The 24,442-nt window shown below is 42.8% G+C and overlaps 1 protein-coding gene across 3 annotated transcripts in view; it reads left to right on the top strand.

The window, feature by feature from the left end:
- ESRP1 (epithelial splicing regulatory protein 1) overlaps nucleotides 1-20,343 on the top strand; it is a 32,185-nt gene extending 11,842 nt beyond the window's left edge. The window contains exons 7-15 of one of the 3 annotated variants that reach the window (XM_042808938.1): nucleotides 1,150-1,260; nucleotides 1,349-1,481; nucleotides 1,567-1,609; nucleotides 2,829-3,130; nucleotides 4,505-4,723; nucleotides 6,555-6,741; nucleotides 8,555-8,723; nucleotides 16,518-16,623; nucleotides 17,995-20,343. In XM_042808938.1, coding sequence (XP_042664872.1) covers nucleotides 1,150-1,260; nucleotides 1,349-1,481; nucleotides 1,567-1,609; nucleotides 2,829-3,130; nucleotides 4,505-4,723; nucleotides 6,555-6,741; nucleotides 8,555-8,723; nucleotides 16,518-16,608 — 1,255 coding nt within the window. In that variant the 3' untranslated portion in view covers nucleotides 16,609-16,623; nucleotides 17,995-20,343. Of the gene's footprint in view, nucleotides 1-1,149; nucleotides 1,261-1,348; nucleotides 1,482-1,566; nucleotides 1,610-2,828; nucleotides 3,131-4,504; nucleotides 4,728-6,554; nucleotides 6,754-8,554; nucleotides 8,724-16,517; nucleotides 16,624-17,994 lie in introns of those variants that run through there. The other 2 variants (XM_042808937.1, XM_042808939.1) reach the window with 2 other exon arrangements.
- Nucleotides 20,344-24,442: the final 4,099 nt, after the last annotated feature.

Genomic DNA, 24,442 nt, shown 5'->3' with positions numbered 1-24,442 from the left:
AACCAAAGGAGGCAAGAGCAGAATGAGCAATACTGGCAGGGATTGTCCAGTGAGATCAGTTCAGGCAGCTTTTAGTTTTAGTGTTGCTCTAAGTTTCTTTTTCCCCTTTTGCTAATGAAATCCGGTCATGAGGTAAAAGATCTGTCTGATTTGTGATAATAAATGAAATATAGACTTTGTTTGAACTGCAAAGGCCTGTCATTGAGAAAGGTAACACTATCTTATTTGCACAAACACATGTACTAATTGCTTATTTTTTCTTGAGGAGAACTATTGAGATAGAGGATTGGGTGATGTAAGCAGCAGTTCTGGACAGACATCTACAGGAAAAGTCACCTGAGGACTTAGAATACAATCCGAAACATGGCCTTCCTGCTGCAGAGCACAGCTCTCTCTCTCACATGAGGGCAGGCAGCTGCTCAATCAGTCCCACGGACTCCTTGTGGCAGCCTGTCCCTCCAATTGCCAGAAAGGCGGCCATGGGTAGCTGTCAGCGTTTTGTTCTACATGGCATTTTGAACATGCAAGAGAACAAAAGAGGCTGTGGTAATGACCAATTAAATCTGGCTCTCTGTGGCTGAGCTATTCCCATGCTAAGCAGCCAGCCTTGCCTGTGGCTATGTTAGCCTCCAGTAGTGCAGCAGTGGCCCAAACACAAAATGTTAAGGCAAAACCCCTCAGGGAGGAGTCCTCAGCCTAAGTAAAATCCCAAACAAATCCACACTGACTAAGAGTGCACACCATCAGACACTGGCTTTACTTATGTCTAACTGCTCTGCTTCAATCTCCAGTTAGCCAGGATTAGCAGAGCAAGTATTTAACTTCGTTGTACTTACCTTGTTTGACTAACAGGGAAGTACCACGCATCAGTATCTCATGAGGGGAGAGTGAAGCGGGAGAATGCTCAAGGAAAGGAGAGCTCAAGGAGCAGGTGTGGTGCAGTGCAGAGGGCAGCTGGGAAAGGGGCAGCTTGGGAAAAGGGCAACGCTGCCATTTGCTGTGACTTGGTTATGGATTTCAGCCCTGGCAGTCCCTTCCCCTCACCCAGCAGACAGAAGCTTGTTACTGGAGTGCAGGTGACAGGCAGTGGTTTGTGTTTGAGACCTGCTGGAGCCCTCTCTACATTGTTTCTTCTCTTGGTGCCTGCAGCAGCAAGATGGAGCTTGTGGACGACAACGCTGTCATCCGAGCAAGAGGGCTCCCCTGGCAGTCATCTGACCAAGACATAGCAAAGTTCTTCAAAGGCTTAAATATTGCCAAGTTAGTAGCAAAGAACCTACCTCTGCCTTTGTAGTGCTTCACTTGCCCTAGCCATGGAGTGGTTATGTCTGTAACTTAAATCTTGCAGGGGAGGTGCTGCACTCTGCCTCAATGCCCAAGGTAGAAGGAATGGGGAGGCTCTCGTCAGGTTTGTAAATGAAGAGCATAGAGATCTAGCGCTGCAAAGACACAAGCATCACATGGGAAACCGATACATTGAGGTGTGTACTGCTTGCTCTGAGGTCCTCCTCTCAGCAGGAGTGCAAACTGCATGTCAATCACATGTTCTCTCTTCCCTTTCATTAGGTATACAAGGCAACAGGTGAAGATTTCCTGAAAATCGCAGGAGGTAATGTTTAAGGGATTGAGAAGGGGGTTTGTTCTATCAGCATCTGCCACTAACTTGGAGTTTTAAATTGCTCTTCTTGGATGTAGTCTTTCACTTCCTTTCCCTGACTACCAGCTAGGTGGCTGGTGTGCATCTGTTAGCAGTCCAAGCTGTTCCATGTCTTACCTGCCCACCTTTTTCTGTTCCACACCCTTGCCATTTTCAAGCACCCTGTCACATAAGGATTTGATCTGTCAAAGTGATACTAATGAGTTTTGTTTGCTAGGTCCCATCATTTAGGAAGATAACCTAAATGCTTTTGGCTGCTGAAAATGAAAACCTGAGTAGTTTTTCAAAACAATATGACTGCTGTTGCTTAGGAGACTTGCATATAAAAGCAAACAGATATAACAGTGTAAATAACAAGGGCTTTAGGGAACTGATTTTCTTCAAATCAAATCTTTGTTTTTAAATAAAGGGGAAACGGGGTGGGGGGGGGGAGATGGGACAGACTACCCTCTCCCTTTTATGATTACAATCATAGAGAGTTTAAGACTGGATAAGCTGTTATGTATCAGCAGTACTGCCTTAAGAGCTTTTTGGTTCATAACAGGTTTATAAATGACTAACTGAATACCTAAGGTGAAGATTTTGGAGTGAGAGATTATTAAGTTGTTGAATAGATGTCTATTTGATAGGTTTGGTAACAGTTACACCTGTCAAAGTAAAGACATTAGTATACAATGTTGGAAAAATAGTTGGAAAATACTAATATTGGAAAAACATGTCTGGCACAAGTTCATTCCATGTATCAGCTTTACAAAATGAATTAGAAGTAACTGAAAGGATTGTACGAAGGTGCAGAGTTGGTTAGCAGGTAGCTTTGGATAGGGCAGTGTAGACTTTTAACTGTGAACATCAGTGGTCTTCTTGAAGATAGTGAAAGCAGAATTGCAGAGTTTGACTATTTTCTCAGGATAGGATGAAATTCATAAGCTGTCTTCAGCATGCCCTTCCAGCCTTCTTTCCCAGCACAATAGTCTGAGTACTTGATTGCTGCTTATTGTGGCTTCAGTGTGTGCCGGAGGCCTTAGTTAATAAGGTGAGGTGCATGGAGGCACCATTCATGCAGAAGGGATTCTGCAGGGAAGAGGAGGTAGCTATGCCAGACTTACTCAGGGTTCTATACTGCTGCCAAGACTTAAGTGCTTCTGTCTGGTTTTTTCTTTCCTTGCTAAAGGCACTTCCAATGAGGTTGCACAGTTCTTATCAAAAGAAAACCAAGTGATAGTCAGGATGCGGGGTCTTCCTTTCAACGTGACAACAGAAGAAGTACTGGCATTCTTTGGCCAGCACTGTCCTGTAACAGGAGGGAAGGAGGGAGTCCTATTCGTCACATACCCTGACAGCAGGCCAACAGGGGATGCCTTTGTGTTGTTTGCTTGTGAGGAATATGCACAGAATGCACTGAAAAAGCATAAGGACTTGCTTGGAAAAAGGTACATTGAACTCTTCAGGAGCACTGCAGCAGAAGTTCAGCAGGTGAGTGAAAAGCTTCAGACACCTTGTATTCCATACTCCTACACTGGCACAAAGTAGTGTCAGCAAACACTGCCTGGCCACAATTGAAAGGTTTTTTCCCCTCTTTTCTTACTCCTGACAAGTGTCTGAGCACATGTGGCCACTCATACATGTGTATACATATAATAAAAATCCTAGACTTCTCCCATTTGGCTTCTGATATACTTGCAAGCAGTAGTTATATGTAGTTACAGTATCTGTAACGTAAAACACTAAACCTGCAAATTTTCTGCTGAGTTCACTTAGCTCTATTCAAAAGGAGTGCTAGCAACAACTCTTGATCTGAAAGTCACCACAGAAAAACAGCATTTTGATGTCGTCTTCTAAAGTGCAACAGGTCAAGAACCTTTCAAACTGTCTCTAATGACAGCTGTCAACAATCTCTTGACAGCACTGACTACCTGGCAGAGGGTGGCAGAGTTGTATGGAACTGGGCTTGAGAAATGCCTCCTGCCATTCACATAGCTTGATGGACCATTGATTATTCTGTCTAGGGGATGAAGTAGGGCTAAGAGGATTATATGTTTCAAAAAACTTAGGCTCATATCACTAATTTCTGTTCTGGATGCAAGCTGTAGCCTAGCAGTAGTTGTTTCATTGTAACCAAGCAATGACATTGCTCTTCGCCCCCAAGTAGGCAGAGATCTCCGTGCCTTGCTTGGAGGATGACACGGAGTAAACATTAGCTGTAATGCTTGCTCTTGTTGTTGTGTTTTCCTTGAGTGCTTCCCCAGTTCCTTTGCTTAGCATTAGCAAAGCCATCTGATACGCGTGTAAATATAAGTGAATATTTCTGTTATTCAGAGATAGCTAAAGGGAAGTGATTAAATAGGTGGTGAACACTGACAGCATGGAGTTTCTACTGATCAGGTTACCCAAGAAATCTCAGAGCATGACTCCCTTATTTCAAATACTGTGACTAAGTAACATAAGACTGCTTGGTAGTAAAATAGGTTTCTAGTTTGGAGATTATCCTAATGCTTAGCAGAGGAGAAACTTTGGGTAGAAGTGGCCCCATATACCTAGTAAAATATTTTTGGATATCTTTCCCCCCAAAAATGCTGTGGAAATGCAGGTTTTGTGTTCTAAGGGATCTTTTGAGACTTGTGTTACTGTTCAAGTAAATTCTTCAGAATAAGCTGACTCTTCCCAAGATCTATTGTGAAGTATTTAAATTCTAAGCATTACTGCTGTGATTTAAGCCCAGAAAATGTCTCGCATCTTTTTAAAAAATGCTTTCAAGACTGAAAATAGATGAGATGGATGTTGCATTCAGTTCCTGGGAATTGAAGAGTAAGTAAGGCTTTCTGTAACCTATGTTTCTGTCTCGCACAGGTGCTGAATAGGTACTCTTCCACACCTCTCATTCCTCTCCCAACACCTCCTATTCTTCCAGTATTACCTCAGCAGTTTGTGCCTCCCACTAATGTCAGAGACTGCATACGTTTGCGTGGACTTCCCTATGCTGCCACTATTGAGGACATCCTGGATTTCTTGGGAGAGTTCTCTACAGACATTCGGACCCACGGCGTTCACATGGTGCTAAATCACCAGGTTGGTAGGTGCCTTATTGCTGGTTGGATACATGAACAGGCTCAGTATCATTACCAGGAGGGGAGTGCTTTTGGGACTGTCACTAATGGCATTAATTGGCTTTCCTTCTAAAAGTGTACTGACCATAGATGAGTGTATTTGAACCACGCTTTAACAGCTGCTGCATTTTCTGCAGAGTGGTTTCTGTCAGTGAGACCCATGTGTCTAAAAGCTAAGCCATAGTTCTTTGTTTTGAGGGGAGAGGAAAGTGTTCCCATAGCACTAACTGTCATCCTGCATTGTTGGAGGCTTGAACTGAAGAGCCCTGCTCAACAGGGTGCTTAATTCCCCTTGTGAAAGGTATATCTTCAAAACAAAACTGTGATCAGTATTAGCTTACAAAAGAGCAATTTGCCCTGCTCTGGTGAACAGTGTGCCTCAGGTAATGCATGAGTACATCAGTGACTGTGGTCTTCTAGAGGTGTAAGGATTTCCTATGTCACGAGTCCTTAAGCTTAGTTTTAAACCTTCAGATCTCCTGAACTGCAGTGTTACTTCCCTTAAATGGCTAAGGCCAAGTACACAGATTAACAGCTCACTGCCCTGTATAGTCAGGGCAGATAGTCAGATATTTGCCATTGTGTGCTGGAGGCAGTTTCTACCAAAACCTTTCAGACAAAGGTAAATGTTATCTCCTAGTCCATCTGTGTAGCTTTTTGTCTTAAGGAAGGAGAAGGCAGCTTCTCATACATACTCCACAGGGATGCCCTGAGTGGTTGTACTGATTACTGCTTTGTAAAAAAATGGTTCTAAAATTGCTCTGAGCAACACTAAGACTACATTGAAAATGCAAAATGGTTCCTTTTCCTGGGGTGAAGCTTCTACATCTGGGAAGCTTGGGAAGAGAATGGGGGCTACAGTTACTGCAGTACCTCTCTATCTTGAGATTTCTTTGTCTTTGAGAACTTGATCTAGCCATAGGCTAGCCAAGACTGAATAAGATAAGGAATGAGCAGGGCTTGGGGAATAAATAATAAGATGCAGATGCTAAAGCAGAAGTAGTGGTTTCTGCAAGTTTCAGCCCCTGTCAGAAATGATTAAAGAAATTGGAGGAAGAAATGAGTGTGTGCATAGACCTGTGGGTACCAGCCACTCCTGCCCAAAGCTGTCAGGTACTTTTTCTCTCCAGGTACCCAAGTATGTGATTATTATCATTTGGAATATTCTCCCTATTCCTGCTATCCCTATTTCTGATGAGAGATTCAGAACCAAATCTGTAAAGGATGATGATGTGGTTGTTCTTCTCTCAGAAATGAGAACTGGCCCAGAACTGAATTCAGAACTGACTTCAGAGCTTTACTTCTGGTTTTGGCTACTTAGAGTTGGCAGCTGTATGTGGTTCAAATGACTCCTTGTTTATCCCACTCACAGCTTTTTGTAAAGATGTACTTTTTCTTCCCTGTAAGCTCACACCAAGCCTATCTACTTGATTAGATGTAGGCTGGTGCCATTGCAAATATTCTGGCACATACTGGCCTTAAAAGAAAAAATATAGCTTAGCCCTCGACTGTATTTGTTTTCTCAGTTAAGTTAGCATAAGAGGGAAGAAGGAACATGAGATGCAGTAGGCAGATCAGGATTCCCCAGCAATAGTGGGGAACCTCAGGGAGACTTTAAACACACTGGGAAGTGTAGGAGTCTGTAGGGATGACTGACTGTGCTTAACTTTGGAGATAAATATTTTCATGATTCAAGACTGCTTTGTTGGTGGTTTTTTTTATAACAGCAGAAATCATTATGTTGCTAATTCATGGGAGATCCAGAAACACTTCCTCATCTGTCTTGTTTGCAGGGACGTCCATTGGGAGACGCTTTTATTCAGATGAAATCTGCAGACAGAGCTTTTCTGGCTGCACAGAAGTGTCATAAGAAGACTATGAAGGACAGATACGTTGAAGTCTTTCAATGTTCTGCTGAGGAGATGAACTTTGTGTTAATGGGGGGCACTTTAAATCGAAATGGCTTGTCCCCACCACCATGTAAGTTACCATGTAAGTTTTGCATGCGTCTTGCCAATACTGTATGCTGTGTGTGGGTAGGTGTTGGAGCTGCTTCCTTGATTCTGATTCTCTTTCTTGGAAAAGAGTCTCAGATGGGGGTGGTAAAATAAGGCCATTCCATCTAAAATCAGCAGCAGCTTGCATTCACTTTTCCCTTTGGTTGTGGATTACTATGATTGAAGAAATACTTTGAAATTCTTCTTGCTTTCCCATGACGGACTTGCCTTCCCCTTCTTGAAACTTAAGCTGGCCAGGGTGAGCCATGCCAAATGGAAAAAATAATTTGACTGCCTAGGGGCTTAAAGAAGTTTCCCATTTAAGCTGATTTGTATTTACACTTTTTATCATGGTGAACATGTTTAGTAAGTCCTTGCCCTTTTGCTCTCAAAACTGAATTTATGAAACCATTGGTAAGGCTCTCCTTTGGACTTAACCTTGTGTTCTACATGCCACTACTGGCTGAACTCTTTCTTATCTTCCTGTTGTTTGTGCAGAACTGAGTTGCCTCTGTGGAAGATGAACACACTTATTTTTGGCCTCAGATAATTGCAGGAGTTGTATTTCATGTATAGTTATGCTCTCCAGATCTATTAGGATGTCCATTTGGGGACAGTGCTTTTAGAATTTAAGGGCTTACGTACACCATGTAAATCTGAGCCTATGGGAGAAATAATACGTTGCTTCCAAGATACTAAATGACAAGGCAGTTGGGTAGAAGCTTTCTCTTTCTCTCCTTCTATGCAGAAGTATTACTGATGATTGTGCCTTTTCTAAGAAACATCCTCTAACCCTGGATAGTCAGAGCAGCTAATCTTAGTGAACTTCCTGGGTGTGGTTTGTCTTGAGCTGTGAATAGACCTTCAGCTAATCCTTAGGAGTTGAGATTTACAGTCTACTAGCATTTCTTATAACGTGAGTATCCAAGAAGGGATCTGCAGTATGCAGCCCTATATGTGACAGATATTCTGGACAGGAATTGGAAGCTTCTCCTGAAAGCTCACGGAATGGCTTATTGAACAGGAATCCCAAAGTTTGGGAGCTCTTAGATGGCAGTGCTCCCATTTCTAATTACAATGCAATTGATTATTTTTTCTTTTTGTTTTTTTCCCCCATCCCACAGTGCAGTGAGATGCTGATTGTTGCTTTAAAATAAACTTCTGTTATTCAGGGCTGTCCAAATTTCACTGTTATGGTACTGGAAAAAGGGGAGGGAAAGGGAAGAAGAAAAGAAGGGGGAGAGTGAACTCTTGACTGCGAGGTCCTGCTGAAACAAAGTGCAGTTGCTTTTTCTGTTCATTTTTATTTTTAAACTGAATATTAATGTGAGAAACTGCGAAGCCATGGCTTTTCCCACTCTACTGTTGTTAAAGACAGAGCTGTTTGGGGGATAGGGAGTATCAGGATGAAATGATGTCCCCTGCAGTGGGAGTGTTAGGCAGATTTCAGGCATTGCAGTTTTCTTACAGTGGAGAATTGTCTCACTTGGCTGGAGACTATGCTAAAATCTGAGCCTAAACAAGGAAAAACTACTTTCCTTCTCATAAAGAAACTCAACTCCCAGAACAAGAGATGAGGAGATGGCTTTTTTTGTGTCTTACTTTGCTTTTGACCAGGGGTTGGAAGTACATACCTTGATCTTGGAGTCAGCACCCCAGATTTATTTTCTGTGATGAGCAGGAAAATGAGGAACTTGTGAAAACTCTTCACTTTGTGCAGAGTTGCTCAGTAATGAAGGTCATACGTATGCTGGAATATGAAAGGTCTTAATCTGTTCTCCGTTTGTCTGCTTTAGGCCTTTCACCCCCTTCTTACTCCTTTCCGGCTCCTTCTGCAGTCGTGCCAACAGAAGCAGCTCTATATCAGCCATCTGTACTCCTGAACCCGCGGACGTTCCAGCCCTCCACAGCATACTACCCTGCTGGGGCTCAGCTCTTCATGAACTACACGGCGTACTACCCCAGGTAAAGCAGAGGAGGAATCAAACAGGAACAAAGAAGTCTTTTTGCAGCAAATGCACAAAACTCTCTCGAAAGAACACTGTCTGTCATGCTAAAGGCTTGTGCTACCCAGATCAGCTTATTCAGTACCTTGTTCAGGGAAACAACACAGGATGCCTAGGGCTTTCCCAAGTTTTAGAGTATTTAGAGTATTTTTAAAACATAAGTCGCGTGGTTACAGTGGGAATTTTTTTGACGTGCCTCTTCAATTTGTTTGCGTTGTTATGCCCTCTCTGGGAGCTGATGTGTGCACTATATCTTCTCGTGTCCATAAAGAAACCCTTGGCCCCTTTTCAGAAGGGGTGGATAGGGATCTGCCCTTATAACTTTTGCTGCCTCTTTGTTTTTGTAATAAAGTACAATTGACCTTCATTGTGAAAATTCTCTTGTTTACTTATTGATGAAAGTATTGCTTTGAAGTATATGTGTATTGAATGCGTATGTGAGGCATATGTGCCTTGAAGCATACATTCCTGACCTCAGGAACACCTCACACAAAGGGCTTTTGGCTCTTCTGGAGATGTTAATGCTTTCTGCAGAACAAAGACTCTTGGAGACTCTTGGTGACGCTTATTCTCTGCAGTCATGAGGCCCTGAAAAGAGCCATGTTCCCATAAGCTATAAAACACTCCTCATCTGTCAGAGAACCTGATAAAGAACACCGAGTTTTCTATCAGGTTCTGAGAAGAGTTTTCTTATCTCTGGAAGAGGGTCCAAATAATTACTTATGAAGTTGTTGACCAGTGCAGGCTTTGTAGCACCTGTAAGATAAACAAAGTTTTCTTACTACTTTAAGCTAAACCAGATTGTCTGTGAACTGCTTGATTTTTCATTAAAGTGTTTTCTGCACTTATGCATTATTTTTATAATGCCTTCTTGACTGTCCTGTCCTATGGTTATGACTTGTTACCAAACTCAGCCTCTTTAATGTAAGATCAAGAAAAATAAAATTCCAAACCTTGCACTGGCAATATAAAACATGTTTCTCAATATAATAGCTCTGTATGTCAAACAGTGGCTTGGTATGACTTTAGCATATTGTGTTTCTTATGGTGACTATAGAACAGCTACTACAGACTTAGCACCAAGCCCTACAGAGACCTCACACTGAGTAGGGCCCCACATGAGTCCTATTGCTGGCTGCTTGGGCAGTTGGTTATGTTGGTTACAGCCTGATCAATCCCAAGTGAAAATATCCTTATTATATCCTTAACTAACTGATGGTGCTATAAAATTCTTTGGAAACTATATAGTAATTCTTATGAAGATTGTAAGTACCTGTCTCTTTTTTTATTATTCTCTCAAATGAAAAGATTTCTGGAGCGAACTTGGATGTTTTTCATTTCATACATCTGTTTGTGATCTGGAAATCATTTTTTCTGTCCAGAGTAAATATCTGATATACAGACAACTTGTGTATGACTCTAGTAGTAGCAGTGATCCCTTGTAGCCAGTATCTTGCTAGATAAATAAACTTTTTTTTTTTTTTTAATGCACATTCTCATACTTTATAAAAGGTGCAGTAAGTAATCAGCTCCCTTTCACATAGCAATTGGAACTTGTAAGTGGATTTTTCTGGTTCTGAAGTTTAATTCAAAAGAAGTTAAACACGTGCAGCAGCAAAGCGTGGAGTATCTTCTGTAGTAAACGGTGCATTTAAATGCATGTACATGGAAAGGCAATACAGAGCTGGTGCCTAATGATCAGACAATGGTTCATAAATCTACCTAGTGAATATTTATAGCAATAAGGGAAGTTTCTCTGACTTGCTGCCAAAAGGTTCTACAGCCTGTGTTTTGCAAGGTCAGATGGCTTTATAACAGCCAGTTCCTTTCCCTACGTGCTAATCAGCAGAGCTGGGGTTGGGGAAGGATTGTTTTGGTTTTTCTATGTATTGGAAACTACCGAAACTCTCAGACCATCCTTAATATTCTTTTAACTTTAGCGATGAAACACGATAACATAAAGAAATGGATGCTTTCTATGCTAGTAAGATAGCTTTGGTGAACTACTAATGAAAAGGAGGGAGAGCAAGTTATTCTGGCTCTGTCAATCTTTGATATCTCGGTTCAGTTTGTAATTTTATCTAGCAGCATGTTCTGACAGCAAATTGGTGGTCTCTATTGCTACCTACTCCCAAGCTTCTGAGGGGTTCATGGGAGGGATGGGTTTCTTCCTTTGCCTAATCCTGGACAAACAGGTGTGCTAGTATGTAGGAATTTATGAATGGCTGAATTACTTGGCAACTGTTAGCAAGTGCTGTGTAAACCTTACCATACAGAAAATTGAAAGTTAAAGCTATAAACCCTATAGCTTTGAAACAAGCTTAAGCCTTACTGTATTTACTCAGTTCTGATGCCATTTTGATCTGACCTAAGCAGAGCCTTTAAATTCTCAAGTTGCCATCAAAATGCTTAATTGTAGGAACACAGTTTATTGCTTAAAAATAAAAAGAATAGTTGAAGAGTGAGGCAGTTAATGTTCAGTGAGTAGTATGCTTGTGAGACTTATAGCCAAAAAATGTTCTGGAGGCTGAAAACTGGTGTGGGTTCAAGCAAATGAAATAAACTGAAGGGTAGGTGAACACAGAAATGATATCTGTCTCAGGAAGTCTTTTGAACTTGAAGTAACTGGAAGGATGTTCTTATGCTTGGTGTCCTATGGTAAATGTGTGCTATTGAACTAAGCTGGGAAGGTGAGCTTAATTCACTAGCATCTTTGAAGTACTATTTGTTTGAAGAAGAGATTGTTTCTGCTTTTGAGCACAATGAACTCTTACAATGAAAATATGATTGTATCCAGCCAAGCTAAGTTAAATAACAGGGAAATAGCATCTTAACCCCATATATGTACAGCTCTGTCCATTGCAGTGATTTAAATTGGTGCCTTTGTATGAGGTAGAGAGGCATGATTCTGGTACTTCCTGTATGAGGAAATCCAAAGTTATATGGTAGTCTACCTCCACGTTCTCTTGCTATGGACTGTTTTTTTTAATCTGAATGCTAATTTTGTTGTGTGCCTCCACAGTCTATCATTATGTTCTCACTCATAGATCTCAGTCAAACAGTCTCAAGGTCTGAAAGGCAGCAGAATCATAATGCCATGATCAATGGTTATCTTCCTTCCAAGAGAGTAAAATTATCTTTAGAAACAACACCCAAACAAACAAAAAAAGCCCTCAAAATTCATAATACTTAAAACAAGTTGCTGCTGGTAGCAGTATCAGAGATCAACTTATACCAACATGGTTGTTCTTAAAGATGTGAGTTCCTTTTGTTCGTGGAATATACTGAATGTGCTGATGTTTAGTCAGCAGTTCTTACTGTCATCTTCTGACTCATTCTTTGATATCTGGTAAAACATTCAGATTATTGGGGTGATTAGTTTATACTGAAACATTTGTGCAAGCTAAGTGAGGAGACCAATTTGAGGAAGGTTTGTTCTTTTGCACATTTACAAAATGTTCCTTGTTGTGAGAGGTGACTTTTTTCCCTTGTGCCTTAAGGTACCTGCATCATCCATGTAGGTGGCTGTGTTTTCTTTCTTTCTTTTAAACTTCACTGGTGATGACAATGCGATTTCAGGTAACTCAGAGAACACAGATGTTGCTGGATGCTTCTCTTTACTCAGCAGTAGCCTTCTACTGGAGCATTGGGCTGTGGTTCCCAACACTGCTTAGGGCAAGCTGTTGTAGTTTTGTGGCAACCAGCACATCTGGCACTGTTCCATCGCTGCCTGTTGTCACACTGCTGCCTTGCGTGGATGGGACGTGGCAGGCTGGTTAGGTGTGTTGAGCTGCAGCGGGTTATCTGCTTAAGTGCAGGGATAGCATCTCTGCCTAAGGAGCTTTTGGTGTCTCTAGAGGTGGAGGTGTTTGTCTTGGTATACAACTCCTTAGTATTGAAAGCTTTTTAAAAAAAAAAAAAAAAAAAAGCCTGTGAGAACAGCATGTGATATTTGTCTGTTTAAAGGACAATCATAGAGATTGAAATGTTTCTATTTGATTAACAGATGACCTCATGATTTAGCACTCGTACTTTGGTATTTGTCAAGTTATAAGCCTTTCTTTCTTTAAAAATGCATAAACATTTCAGCCTTAGAAAAGAATTGTTGTGGTTATGTAAATGCTTTTGGTTTTTAGTGTGTCTTGTTAGATTTTTGAGAACAAAGTGCCAGCTCTGGTAATGACACCACAAAACGGACTAGTTGCACCCTCTCAAACTCTGTGTGAATCATCTCTTAAAAAGCTGTACGTGGAAGTTTTGTTTTCTCCTGCTTTGGGGCTGTTTTCCAGTAATAAGTGCCACAAGTATTATGCTGCAAGTTGTTGTATGCATGTGTGATAGTCACGATCTGTGCCAGCCCAAGTAGCTGAAAATCCCTGTTGGGGAATCCTTGTTGAAAAATATCCCCTTGTTGTAGGGTGTTGGGATGATCTGTTATAATTTTTGGTTTTCTGTTTGCTGCTTGCATACTTCATTAAAACTGAAGTTGGCGAAAGTGTGTAACACCAGTAGACAGGTCCTACAGGTTGCTCTTTCCTGCCCACTCTCTTTTCATGTCTTTGTCAAGCTTTATCTAGCAGTGTTTCTCTGTGCAGCACAGTGAGGGTTGTGTTGTAAGACTTACCTGCAATACAGGCCCTGGCCTACAGCATGGAAATTAATGTAAGCTGTCAATCAGTAGCCTGATGTATGGATATCTTCAATATCTGTTGTCACAGAGCAGAAAATAGTTAATACACAACAATCTGAACCCTTTTTCAGGGCTACAGAGAACAAAGCTGCAGAAAAAACAGGGAGAAATCTACAAGGAATGAACTGAAACCTGCAGATTGTGTCTATGCATGTACCTGCTCCTAAGTGCAAATAGTCTGGCACGTCTATGTTTCTATCAACTGACCTGCCAAATAGTTGGCAGAGGTCTGGAAATCTGCTTGGTTACACACACTGACAGCTCCCAGCTCTCACCTACTTTCAATATAAATCAGGGCTTCTTTCTGGATATCATTATCTATTAAGCAAATGCACCAGGGCGGGGAGGGGAGAGATAGGAAATCAAACAGAAGAGGCAGTGATCCTCAAAGTTTCTTCATAACATTTTAGTGATGAATGTTCAGGATCCCTTGAGGCAAATAAATGCTGTCTGAATGCCAGCATCAACATGTGAGAACTTGTTCTTGCACCCAGAACTGATTTCTAAAGCTTAATTGTGTTTTATTTCGAGAGTCTTTGGAGAGTATTACAGTCTCAGAAATATTGATTTGGAAAAAATCCAATCTGGTTGTCAATTAGACCCAAGCAGAAAGATCAACTCATATGGAAAAAAAGCTGTACTGGGAAACGCTTCATACCATATTTGATTTCAGGATTTATATTGATGTGAAAAGAGTTGAGATCTTGCACTGTATCATAATACAGTGATATTAAGCATGGCTGTAGAAATCTTCTCTGGCCCTTTATAAAACATATCAGTACTTGCTTTTGGGCTTTGTTTCACTGAAGAATTACAGAATTGGATTGCAAAGGAGATTAAAGACCATCCAGTTCCAGCACCCTGCTATGTGCAGGGCTGCCCCCCACCAGTTCAGGCTGCCCAGAGCCCCATCCAACATGGCTTTGAGTGCCTCCAGGAATGGGGCATCCATAGCTCTGGGAAGCTGTACTCGTGCCTCATTGCCCTCTGAGTGAAAAATTTCCATGACATCTGATCTAAATCTCCCCTCTTCTAGTTTAAAACCATTCCCCCTTGTCATATCATTATCAGACCACGATAGCTTAGAACAGCTGCTTACTGGTCTTGGATGCAATTGACAGCATCCTCTATCTGCTGCCTTTCTGCCTTGAGTGAGCACCATTCTAGGTATTCCTCTGCTCTTCCTCCTGAAGGTTGACACCCTTCAGTTTGAGGAAATGCTGAAATGGCAAAAAGCAGTTCTGATGCTATCTTGTACTAGAACCTCAGTGCAGGTACTGCCTTTAGCCTAATCTGTCACAGAAGCTGTTTGTCTCCAAGCTGGTGTTGTGAATTAGCAAGTGCTCTAGAGTCTTGGTGCAAAGTCAGCATTGCCAGCAGCTGTGGAATGTTCTTCCATTGGATGCATTTGGCAGGCAGCTGGTGGAGAGCACTGTCCTGGAGCTTCCTTCCCAACAATGGATGGGTGCATCTGACACAGGTTTGTCTCATTGCTGCTTAACAGCATCTAAAATTTTGGATCATGTACAGCATGTTGTGGCAGTGAAGTCCAAAGCATTGGATTGAGCACTGTTGGGCAGACTTACTTTCAATCCTTTAATACCATAAGGTGACCACTGAATCTTGTGTTTGAGAAGTTGTATATACATATACATGGACTATGATAGCATTTTACTGGAAATTAGCAGAGTTAATAATACTATGGAAAAGGCTTACAAGGAACCATTAGCATCAGATATTGCTTTGTAATAAACTTACGCTGGAGAGTAGCATCCTTACATAAAATCTTAACTCCCTATGGCTGTTTTTCTGACAAAAAGCTCCAAAGTGATGTAGGTGACTGTCCCCTATTGGCATGAGTCCATCTCTGCTACCTACTGGAGCCCTCAGTGAAGAATTGTTGATGAAGGTACCCAGGAACACAATCCTGTGGGAGTAAACGAGCATTGTAAACTGCTCCTATGGAAAACCAGCTCTCCTGCTTAGATGTGGTTAGTTATTAACTGTTGAAGAATTTGTGCGAGTCCTCAGTTATGTTTACTTTGTGATACCTCTTGAAGACCTTGATCTGAGGAGAAACCATGACCATATGCATGCTGTGTCCAGGAGCATCTCTTGTGTGCTGGAGCTGCTTGTTGTCATCTGCTGGGACTGAGCTGTCTACTTCAGCACAGACTGAAGATGACTAAGGAATTTGTGAGCACTGGGAACTAAGGAAGGCAGAAAGCAGCGAGAACGTATTTGCCTAAAGATGTACCTACTGAAGGTGCAGAAGAACTGGAGAGGATAAGATAGTATAGGACTCCTTTCTACTCCCCTGTCTTTCCTGCTTGAGAAAGCCTCTTGGGAAAGCAGCCTTTAGGCTAAAGCTAGTCAGTAGCAAAGGATTTGTCACAGATGTAAGCAAATGAAGGACAGGCAGTCCCTAACAGAGACTTTTCCCATGCTGTTTTTAGAGCCCTGGGTTTGGAGAACAAAAGTAGAGGTGATTTCAATCCAAGTGGAAATACTTCTGAAAATGGGAGGTGCTCGAAGACGAGCAAAGGAGATAAGAAAATAGTCAAGGTGGCCTTAAGCAAAAAAGTATGAAGGTTTTTCATGGTTTTGTTTCTTTCTTTTAATTCAGTTTTCAATAATATGTAGAAGTCATGACACTTCTCAATATAATCATGGTATGTGATAGACCCACCTAATAGCAAATGTGTTAACTTGTCCCTTAGAGACCTGTAGAGTTTCTTGGCTTTGATGGTGCAGGAGGTGTGTTTGTGTCTGAAGCCAAGGACCAGTTGGTTGTGGCTGCTGGAGTCTGCACAGTTGCCTTGAAAAGGATACTGTGTGCACCCATGTGCTGAGCTGTTAGGGAGGCTACTTATCTCAATGTAGATTCTATTGCTGAATGGCTCGTGATACCATGGTGATAGACACATCACAAATGTCTAACTACATAGCCTGAACTTTATCTGCCCAGAGCTTTAATAAAGGTTGAAGTAGCACAGCCAGCTGCTAGCTCCCTACTGCACTAGTTTGGCTTCTGATTGCTTCTGTCTTAACTTGTGTTTGTAGCATGCAGCAGAGGATGGACTTGTACGCACAGGTGATCCGGCCAGGAGAGTGTCCAAGGAATGGATTTGCATTTAAAGGTCCCAGCAGTTAGACTTCCTTAGAGAAGGTAAGGATAACAAACCCCAGGAGGCAAGTCTGGGGGTATCATAAGCTCTTGCTCCAGATAGACACCATACTCAACATCACTTTTCATTTGCTGTTCTGGGAATATTGTTGTTCTCTGCTAGGTCTAGGATGGCAAGTGATTTCTAAGACCTTGGCTACGTTGAAGCCACCTCTGAAAGGATTCTGACTATTCCAGTGTTTTGTGGGTTGCTGCTTTGTGTGCTACCTAGGGCTCCAAGGGTGTTGAGGCTGAGAGCCTCAAGAAAGCTCTTCAGAGACAGCACTGAGGTGTGGGGATGTTACTCTGCTAGCAGTGCACTGAAGCTTTTAGAAGCAGGATGTAGTGTTGATTAGACAGAAGGAGCCACTTTGCTTAGATAACTGCAAAATCTAGTTCTAATTCTTGAAATTTAAGCTCCACTGCTGTAAAATTGCAGCAATGGAGTAGATGGTGTTTTTATAACTGGCAGCTACTTTCTTGCTTTTGTGAGCTTCTTGACGAGACCATTTCAGTCTTTCAAGCTTGGTTTACTTGATCCTCTGTATACGAGCAGTCAAAGGGTGAAATCACCCAGAAAGCATTTGTGGAGGAAAACACAAGTAGAACTGAAAAAGCAGCATATTGATGGCTGCACTGTGTGCTTTGTTGTGCAGCAGTCTTAAAGGAGCATGTGGAGGTATACTTACAAAAATCCTTCTGTAATACCTAGTTTTTTAAAAATCCTAGTCAGACATGAAAAGGTCTTTTTAAGCAATTTTCTTTACTCTCGTCACCTGTTCCTTGAAAAATAACAACAAAAAAAGCCCTTCTTTTTCAGAGTGTCCTCTGACACAAGGGCAATTTCAGCCCCAAGCATAATCTACTTCTGGACAACTTCTTCACCTGCAGCTATCAGCTATTTGGATCCCTGCAGAGTACAGTGAAACATATCTGAGGACAAAAGTGGCTGTCCTTAGTCAAAAAGCTGGTTTTTGGCTGGGTTGATAAAGATTGACCTCATCATACAACATCCCTACCATAGCTTGAGACCACAGTTGGATGCTTACTAGCATCAACACAATGGTGCACTGCATCCTATCCACACCTTGCTCTTTGTTCCGGATCTGGATCTGGAAAGCTCTACCTGTTGGGAAAAGGGTTCATATTTCAGGCAGTTTTCACCCAGTCCAGGTTGCTGAGTTTGAGGGAGGATGATGGCATTGCCGCTTTGGGGTTGGTGGTAACATTGCATTTAATTTTCCACAACTTCTTGGTTTTCAAGGAATGTGGCAGGAGTCATTTAAATCCTATGAATTTAATGTGAAAACCAAAGTGAGAAATTCTTTGCTTTCGATCATGGGCTTTGGTGACATGCAGCACTCTCTTGTGCAGATTCCTCCAACCTTTCTGGTGGCTCAAAGAACTGCAGCAAGTCTAGAGTGGAGATCCTGATTATTTTCCCTGGTTGCTACTGCTCAAACCATTTGTGCTCAAGAAAAGTCATCAGAAATTTGGAAATCATCGTATGGGCTTCTAAGTCTTTAAGTTAGTGCACAATTTTCATAGGTACACACATTGTCATCAGATCACCAGGCCCCTCACTGGGAGCACAGATGTTGAACTCGCACAGTTCCTCCAGGTTTCTTGTTGAATAAATAAAGTATTAAGCTGCTCTTAACATCGAAATAGTTTAGCCTGGACTTACAAACTCTAGCAATAGATCCTTTGGAATATAAAAGAGCTTTTAAAATTAATCTTGCACACATATCAAACTTCTTGAAATGTTTTTTTAAGAACTAATTTTGTATTTGATATTTTTATCGAAGTGTTGCCTTGTACATGTTTGTCTGATAGTTCTGTGCAAAAGAAGTCTCTGTATGCATGCTTGGTCTTTCATCTTCTGTTTAAGAGAAGGAATTGGGACCTGGTGTGAGGCCCAGCACCCAGCCTGTTTTAAGGGAGCATGGTTTATTTACATCTTCATTACACTGTTATGGGTATGGAGAAGTGGGGTCTGCTGCAGATGTTGAGCTTCACCTGGGTTCTTTCTTCTGCTATGCAGCTGGGGGCAAGAGATGCTGTTGTGTTCTGTGGTGCCTGTGTGGGTGCTGGGGTGGGCTGTGCCCCTCTGCTCCACCTTGTACAGATAGAGAGGTGGAGTTCTAGGGTTCTTGCTTGTTTCTGTGGCTACCTGTAAAGCTATTTGGGCAGGGTCATCTTATGTTCCTCTGAAGCAGCAAATGGTTATGGGATGGCCAAATGCATAGCAGTGCCTTGCTTAGTACAAAAGTACAAGGGGAACAAAGAGGGTGGCAAAGCAGAGAAAGCCTTCCAGACAAGGTGAGTGATGGTGGAAATTAGGCTGTATCTCTCTTTAAAAATTAACATTTCCACCTTCATTTTCTTCCCCTATTTCCTCCTCTCCTCTTTCTTGTGAGATATCTTCCCCCTAAAAACACCAACAAAATAGAACCATGCTACCATCTCAGCAATCTAGATTTAAATTTTCTTCTGGGATGCTTTACACTGAGTCTGATGTCTGAATATTTATGCACTTCCTTTAGGTTTTCGCAGGAGCTTACTGTTAAGAGTTGCTTAAATGGGGTTTTGTCTAATGCTGCTTTCCATGATTGAGGTATCAGTCTGCCTGACACGATACAATGCTGTTTGACCAGGAACAGTACAATCTTTTCCTTGTTTTAATACAATGTTAAAAAATAAGAGAATTCCATCACAAGTTTTTTTCCTACTAAAAATTCCTTTCATTTAGAGTTGGAATTTTTTTTTTTTGAGTGTAGAGGAGTTCCTAAAACTCCCACCTAATGTTTTATTCTTCTAGTGGCACTTTTGCACAAGGAGTGATGGAAGGAGGGCAGTCTCCCCTGTAAGCCCTTGCTCCAGCAGCCATGCAGGACTGTGGCTGCTCCTTGGGGTGTGCTGGCAGTGCCATGCTGCTCTGGGGGCCTAGAAACATCCCACTGGCTCTAATGGGATCTGCCACTGCACGTGGGAAATGCTCACTTTTTTGAAAAAGCAGATAGTGCTTTTCCAGGGGGCTGCCTAACAGTCTTCCCTCTGATAAGGAGGCTCTGTTATTGGTGCCTTTTTGGCCACTTTTGATAACAGTGAAGTTTCTTATCTCACATTTCCTACAATGCAGGTTGAGCCACCAAAATCAGACCGTTTCTAAGCTACTGAATACTTGAAGTGTTTCAGTTTTATTTTGGACTGTGGATGTCAGTTTTTCTTCTTTTCAGAGACTGCAAGCTGAAAGTAAATATGCATTGATTAATACAACTTGCACACAAATACCCCAAGTCTGTAAGCATGTAATTAGTACTCTCTAATAAAAGCTGCATCTGGTCTGCTGCCTGACGTCCCTGCATCACTGTGCCCAGAGTGGACTCAGCTCCCACCAAAGGAGCTGGGAGCATTCAGTGTGGTTCAAGCTTCCTTCTGGCTTTTTTCACCTCTGGTTTGTGATGTTGGTCGGTGATGGTGAGGTGCTGGATTGCAAAGCAGCTGCAGAGTCAGTGCAAACCTGCTCAAAAGGTCTGGACTGGGAATCAGTAAAATGTAAAGAAACATCAGGGTCACGTGGGGAAAAAGTGATTAACTGCCAGTCAAATGTATTATTAAAGTAATTAAATATCAACCAAATTGAATGTCATTTATTTCTGTGCTGTCTGGGCTGTGCATGTCAGCCTGGCTAGGCAAGATGCAACAGCCCTCTGTAGCCCTCTGGAACATCAATAAACCATACTCCAGCTGTGCCTGCCTGTGAGAAGGCTGAGATGCTGAATTATTGCATCCAAAAAGTGGTCTGGAAATCCAAACTGTTGTGTTGTTTTTTTTTTCTTTTTTCCAAGTTTATCACACTGATTATCACACCTCTACCTACAGAGTGTGTCCCTATGCATCTCTTGGTGTCCCATGTGGAAGTCCCTTCTTTCCAGCCAGCGCTCTGCCACCACACTTGGCTCTGGTCCTGGGCACAGCTGTGAGTGTCCAAAGGCCCCATTGGGCAGAGGGAACCAACAGAGGTTTTTTACCACTGTGACAGTTCCCTCCTACTTGAAACCTTGTGGGTATTCATCAAGAAGAGGTACAAAGGCCTGCAGCTGGGGAGGTACAACCCCAGACACCAGCACATGCAGGGGCTGCCCAGCAGCTCTGCAGAAAAAGGCCTGGGGTGTTAGTAATGTGTCCTGGTCACAGGAGCACAGACAGCTAAGATAGCCTGAAAAGACCCAGACAGCTTTGAAATAAAACCAGCTGGTGACATGATGCTGTGCTGTCACCCTGATGATAACACGAGGACTTTGGATCAGTCCACAGGTAACTCCAGTAATGCTTCCAGTGATGGGTGGGCAGATAGAAGTGTGGCACACTCTCAAGTGATATCTCTTCTTGCAATTGGAAGCAAAGCTCTTACAGATATGTGAGCCTAAATAGACCACCAGCTCAGGCTGCTCAGGGTCCATCCAACCTGGCCTAGAATGCCTCCAGTGCTGGGGCAGCCACAGCTTCTCTGGGTAGCCTGTGCTCAGGGCCTCATATTCTTTATTTGTGGAAAAGTCTCATTACACATGAATCAGCTTACAAGAGAAAGAAGGAAAGGATGCTACATGGGATAAATGGTTCCTATAAATGATCATAAGTGAGCACAAAGCTATGAGGTAACAACATTTCTAGCACACCTCAGTGCTTGGCAGCTTGTCTTGGTTAGAAGACCCTTGCCACTATGATAACATGAATTGCGGATGAGGTATTTTTACTAGCCAAAATCTCAGATGAAAAATACAGTTCTAAATAGATGGAAAAATCCAGTAACAGGGAGCTGATAGATGAATTATAATACCTGACTGTGATGGCAATGCACCCATTTGGGATGGAGGAGCTCCTGCTGCTGGATCTCTAGCACTGAGGGCTGCCTGCCACGTTCTGCAGAGCACAGAGACCTGTGACAGCCCCTGGGCTCAGGCATCCGCGTGTGGCCCTGTGCTTTGGCAGGCAAACGGGCAGCTTCTGCTTGCTTTGGCACCTGTTGGCCAATGGGCGTTATCTGCAAGTGGGAGAAAGTGCAAACAGCTTTTATCACGAAGGAGCCAGGCAGTGTGCCCCCACAGTTGGAAGCCAAACACATCTATCTACATGGTTAAAACTGCCACCCGTTTATCTGCAAAACTTCTTGCAACTCGTGCTATCCTCTTATAGTCACTGAGACAAAGAACAAGGCACAGGGCTGCACTCTCAAGTTGCATCCAAGCAGTTCTGTAGAGGCTGCTGTCTGTATCCCACCTTCCTGCAGCAGGGAGATGTGGGTGGTGGGAGGGCAGTCTGCTCGATAAATATCGCCGGTGTGAAGCAGGGAGTGCTGTAATAATGCAAAGGGTCCTTCAGAGGATGAAAACTGCCGGCACTGTTGTGATTTGGAAGCTCAAATAATAAATGATTCAACAACTGTACAGTTACCATGGGGATGAATTCTCATTGAGCCTAAAATTACCAAGCTGCTGACAAGGACCTATTTTTAGTATCAGCAGATGTGTATCTTTAAAAACATCAGCACAAGCCTACTACTGTGTGTTTGGGTATGCATGCGTGCTCGCGGGTAATTGAGTTTTCTGATGCTGACAACAGAAGCAGAAATAAGGGAACGTCTGATGGCAGCGCAGACAATGCAGCGATTTGGGCAGGAGGTGATGAGTGGGAGCTGCAATTAATACCTGATAAATAAAGCACAAAAAGCAGACAGGTTACCAGTGTGTAACTAAACCAGTGAGCAGAGCCCTATCATTACTGCCAGCCAACGCGCCGCAGAAATGGAGTGTCCATGTGCAGTGTCTGCAAGGCTCCAATGGGAAGTATCTGCATTGTCACAGCCCTGCTGCTCGAAAACAGGGAACACAGAGCCCACACAAGCTGCAGGCATTCCTCCTGACTCTCTGTGGTCCCCATCCCTTTCAGACTCCAGGGAGTGCCTACATACACATGCAAACTGGCAAGGCAAAAATCAGAAGCAGTGTGTTACGGCAGAGGAGAATAATAGAGCATTACAGGAGACAGTTCAGCAGTTTTGTTCAATGCTAGACAAGCTGTTCAAGTTTCCCAGAAGCAGGGATGGAGATGAGTGAGTACCCTGCGGTGTGCAATAGCAGCCAGCAGTAACTGCTGCACAGGTGCCAGTTGTGCCTCGCACTGAGCAATGGAAAAGAACAGCAGCTCAGATAAGAGAAGGATGGAGAAAAGCCCTTCTGCTAGACATGTCTGGAGAAAAAATAACAACTGTGAATGATATTCTATCTCGTAGCAAATGATGTGAAGGGGCTTGATTAGATCATCCAACATTTCCCATTTTTGAGATTTAATTAGGAAAAAACAGCTGGAGTTGGCTCTTCATTATGTGCTGGCCGTATATACTCTGCTCTCAAGGTTGGTGCCTCTATTGCAAATGTCACTTGGCTAAAAACTACCATAGTGTTCCACCACTGTAGAGAACTCCACCTACTTTTTTGTATAACTGGGCTTGTAAAATTTGGGGCTTGTAGGAGTTTTGTTTTTCTTAGAAGAAGCAGTCCCTGTGGCAGGCAGCCAACCAATGTTCCAGAGAAGGTTTAGAGATGCTCTCATTCACAAAGACTCTCTGAGCAGCTTGGCCACATTACCGAAGGCTAAACTGAGAGCGCTAGGGGGCCGAAATAGCCGAATTGCCTGGGCCAGCTGTGCGCAAGAAAGGCCATGCTTGTGGGCTGCCCTCTGCGTTTCTGAAAACTGCCTCTTTGGGCACTGGGCTGGAACGTATTCTGATAATGGTGGTTCACAACAAACCGCCTCCTGATACTGAGGGTGTTGTCAGCTCTTGTTGAGTCCCAGGGCGCTAGATTTACTGAGACAACACCTCCCGTTAGGAGCACGACCCTAACAATGCAAGGGATGTGTTCCTTCCACTCTGCAGGAGGGCTTTTTCTTGATCTGCTGGGAACCAAAAATAACCTTTACCCTGGGGCATACATTAACATTGCACCCATTTCTCCCCTTGTAAGTCCAAAGGCAACAAGAGGTTATCCAGATGTGAGCCATGAGGGAATGTCTGAGCACCGGAATCATGGAAGCGACATCTGGTTCTTTCTTTCAGTGCTGGCAGAAAAGATGCACATCTGCCTGAGCAGTGTTGGCTGATCCCTGAATTTCCTTCCTGTGGTGGATGAGAAACGGGCACCTAGAGAAAAGCTGTTATTACCTTTGAGCCCTTGCAGATCTCAGTGAGGAAAAGCAGAATCTTGTACTTGAGGAAACCAAGGAGAATGGTGCTTTGAACCACAGGGCCATAAATGAGAAGGCTACTCCAGATTAATTGGCCACAAGGCAGCAGAGAAGAGTCTTGGAAGGGCACACTTGCAGATAGGTTACATCTTTTTACTAGGATTTAAGGATTTCAGGAGGTATTAGGTGAATTTCATTCACAGCTTGAGTGGAATGTTTTGCTTTAAGTGGATGTGCCAGCTCTGTAGGATAATTCAGGCTGGAAGTATCTCAGGAGGTTTCTAGTCCATCCTCCTGAGCAAAGGTGGCACAGCTCTGAGGTTGGACCGTGTTGCTCTGTGTTTTATCCAGACTGATCATTAAAAACACCATGGATTTTAAGGAGCCTGAGCGGCACTTGAGAAATATGCCTGTCCCACGCGGGAGAGGTTTCTCCTTATATCCAGGTTAGAAGGATGTGGCAAGTTCTTTAACCAGACGCTATGTGCCTTAAAAACATCACTGCACACAGTTTGCTAACCAGAGGATGACAGCAGTTGTTGAAGGGAAAGGCAGGTGGAGGAGCTGAGGCAGC

The sequence above is a fragment of the Centrocercus urophasianus genome, unplaced genomic scaffold (genome assembly GCF_019232065.1).
Source record: "Centrocercus urophasianus isolate 14NV4802_14NV808 unplaced genomic scaffold, USGS_Curo_1.0 seq_11, whole genome shotgun sequence".
Lineage (NCBI taxonomy): Eukaryota > Metazoa > Chordata > Aves > Galliformes > Phasianidae > Centrocercus > Centrocercus urophasianus.
The sequence above is the reverse complement of the archived record's forward strand: the minus strand, read 5'-3'. Positions and strand labels throughout refer to the sequence as shown.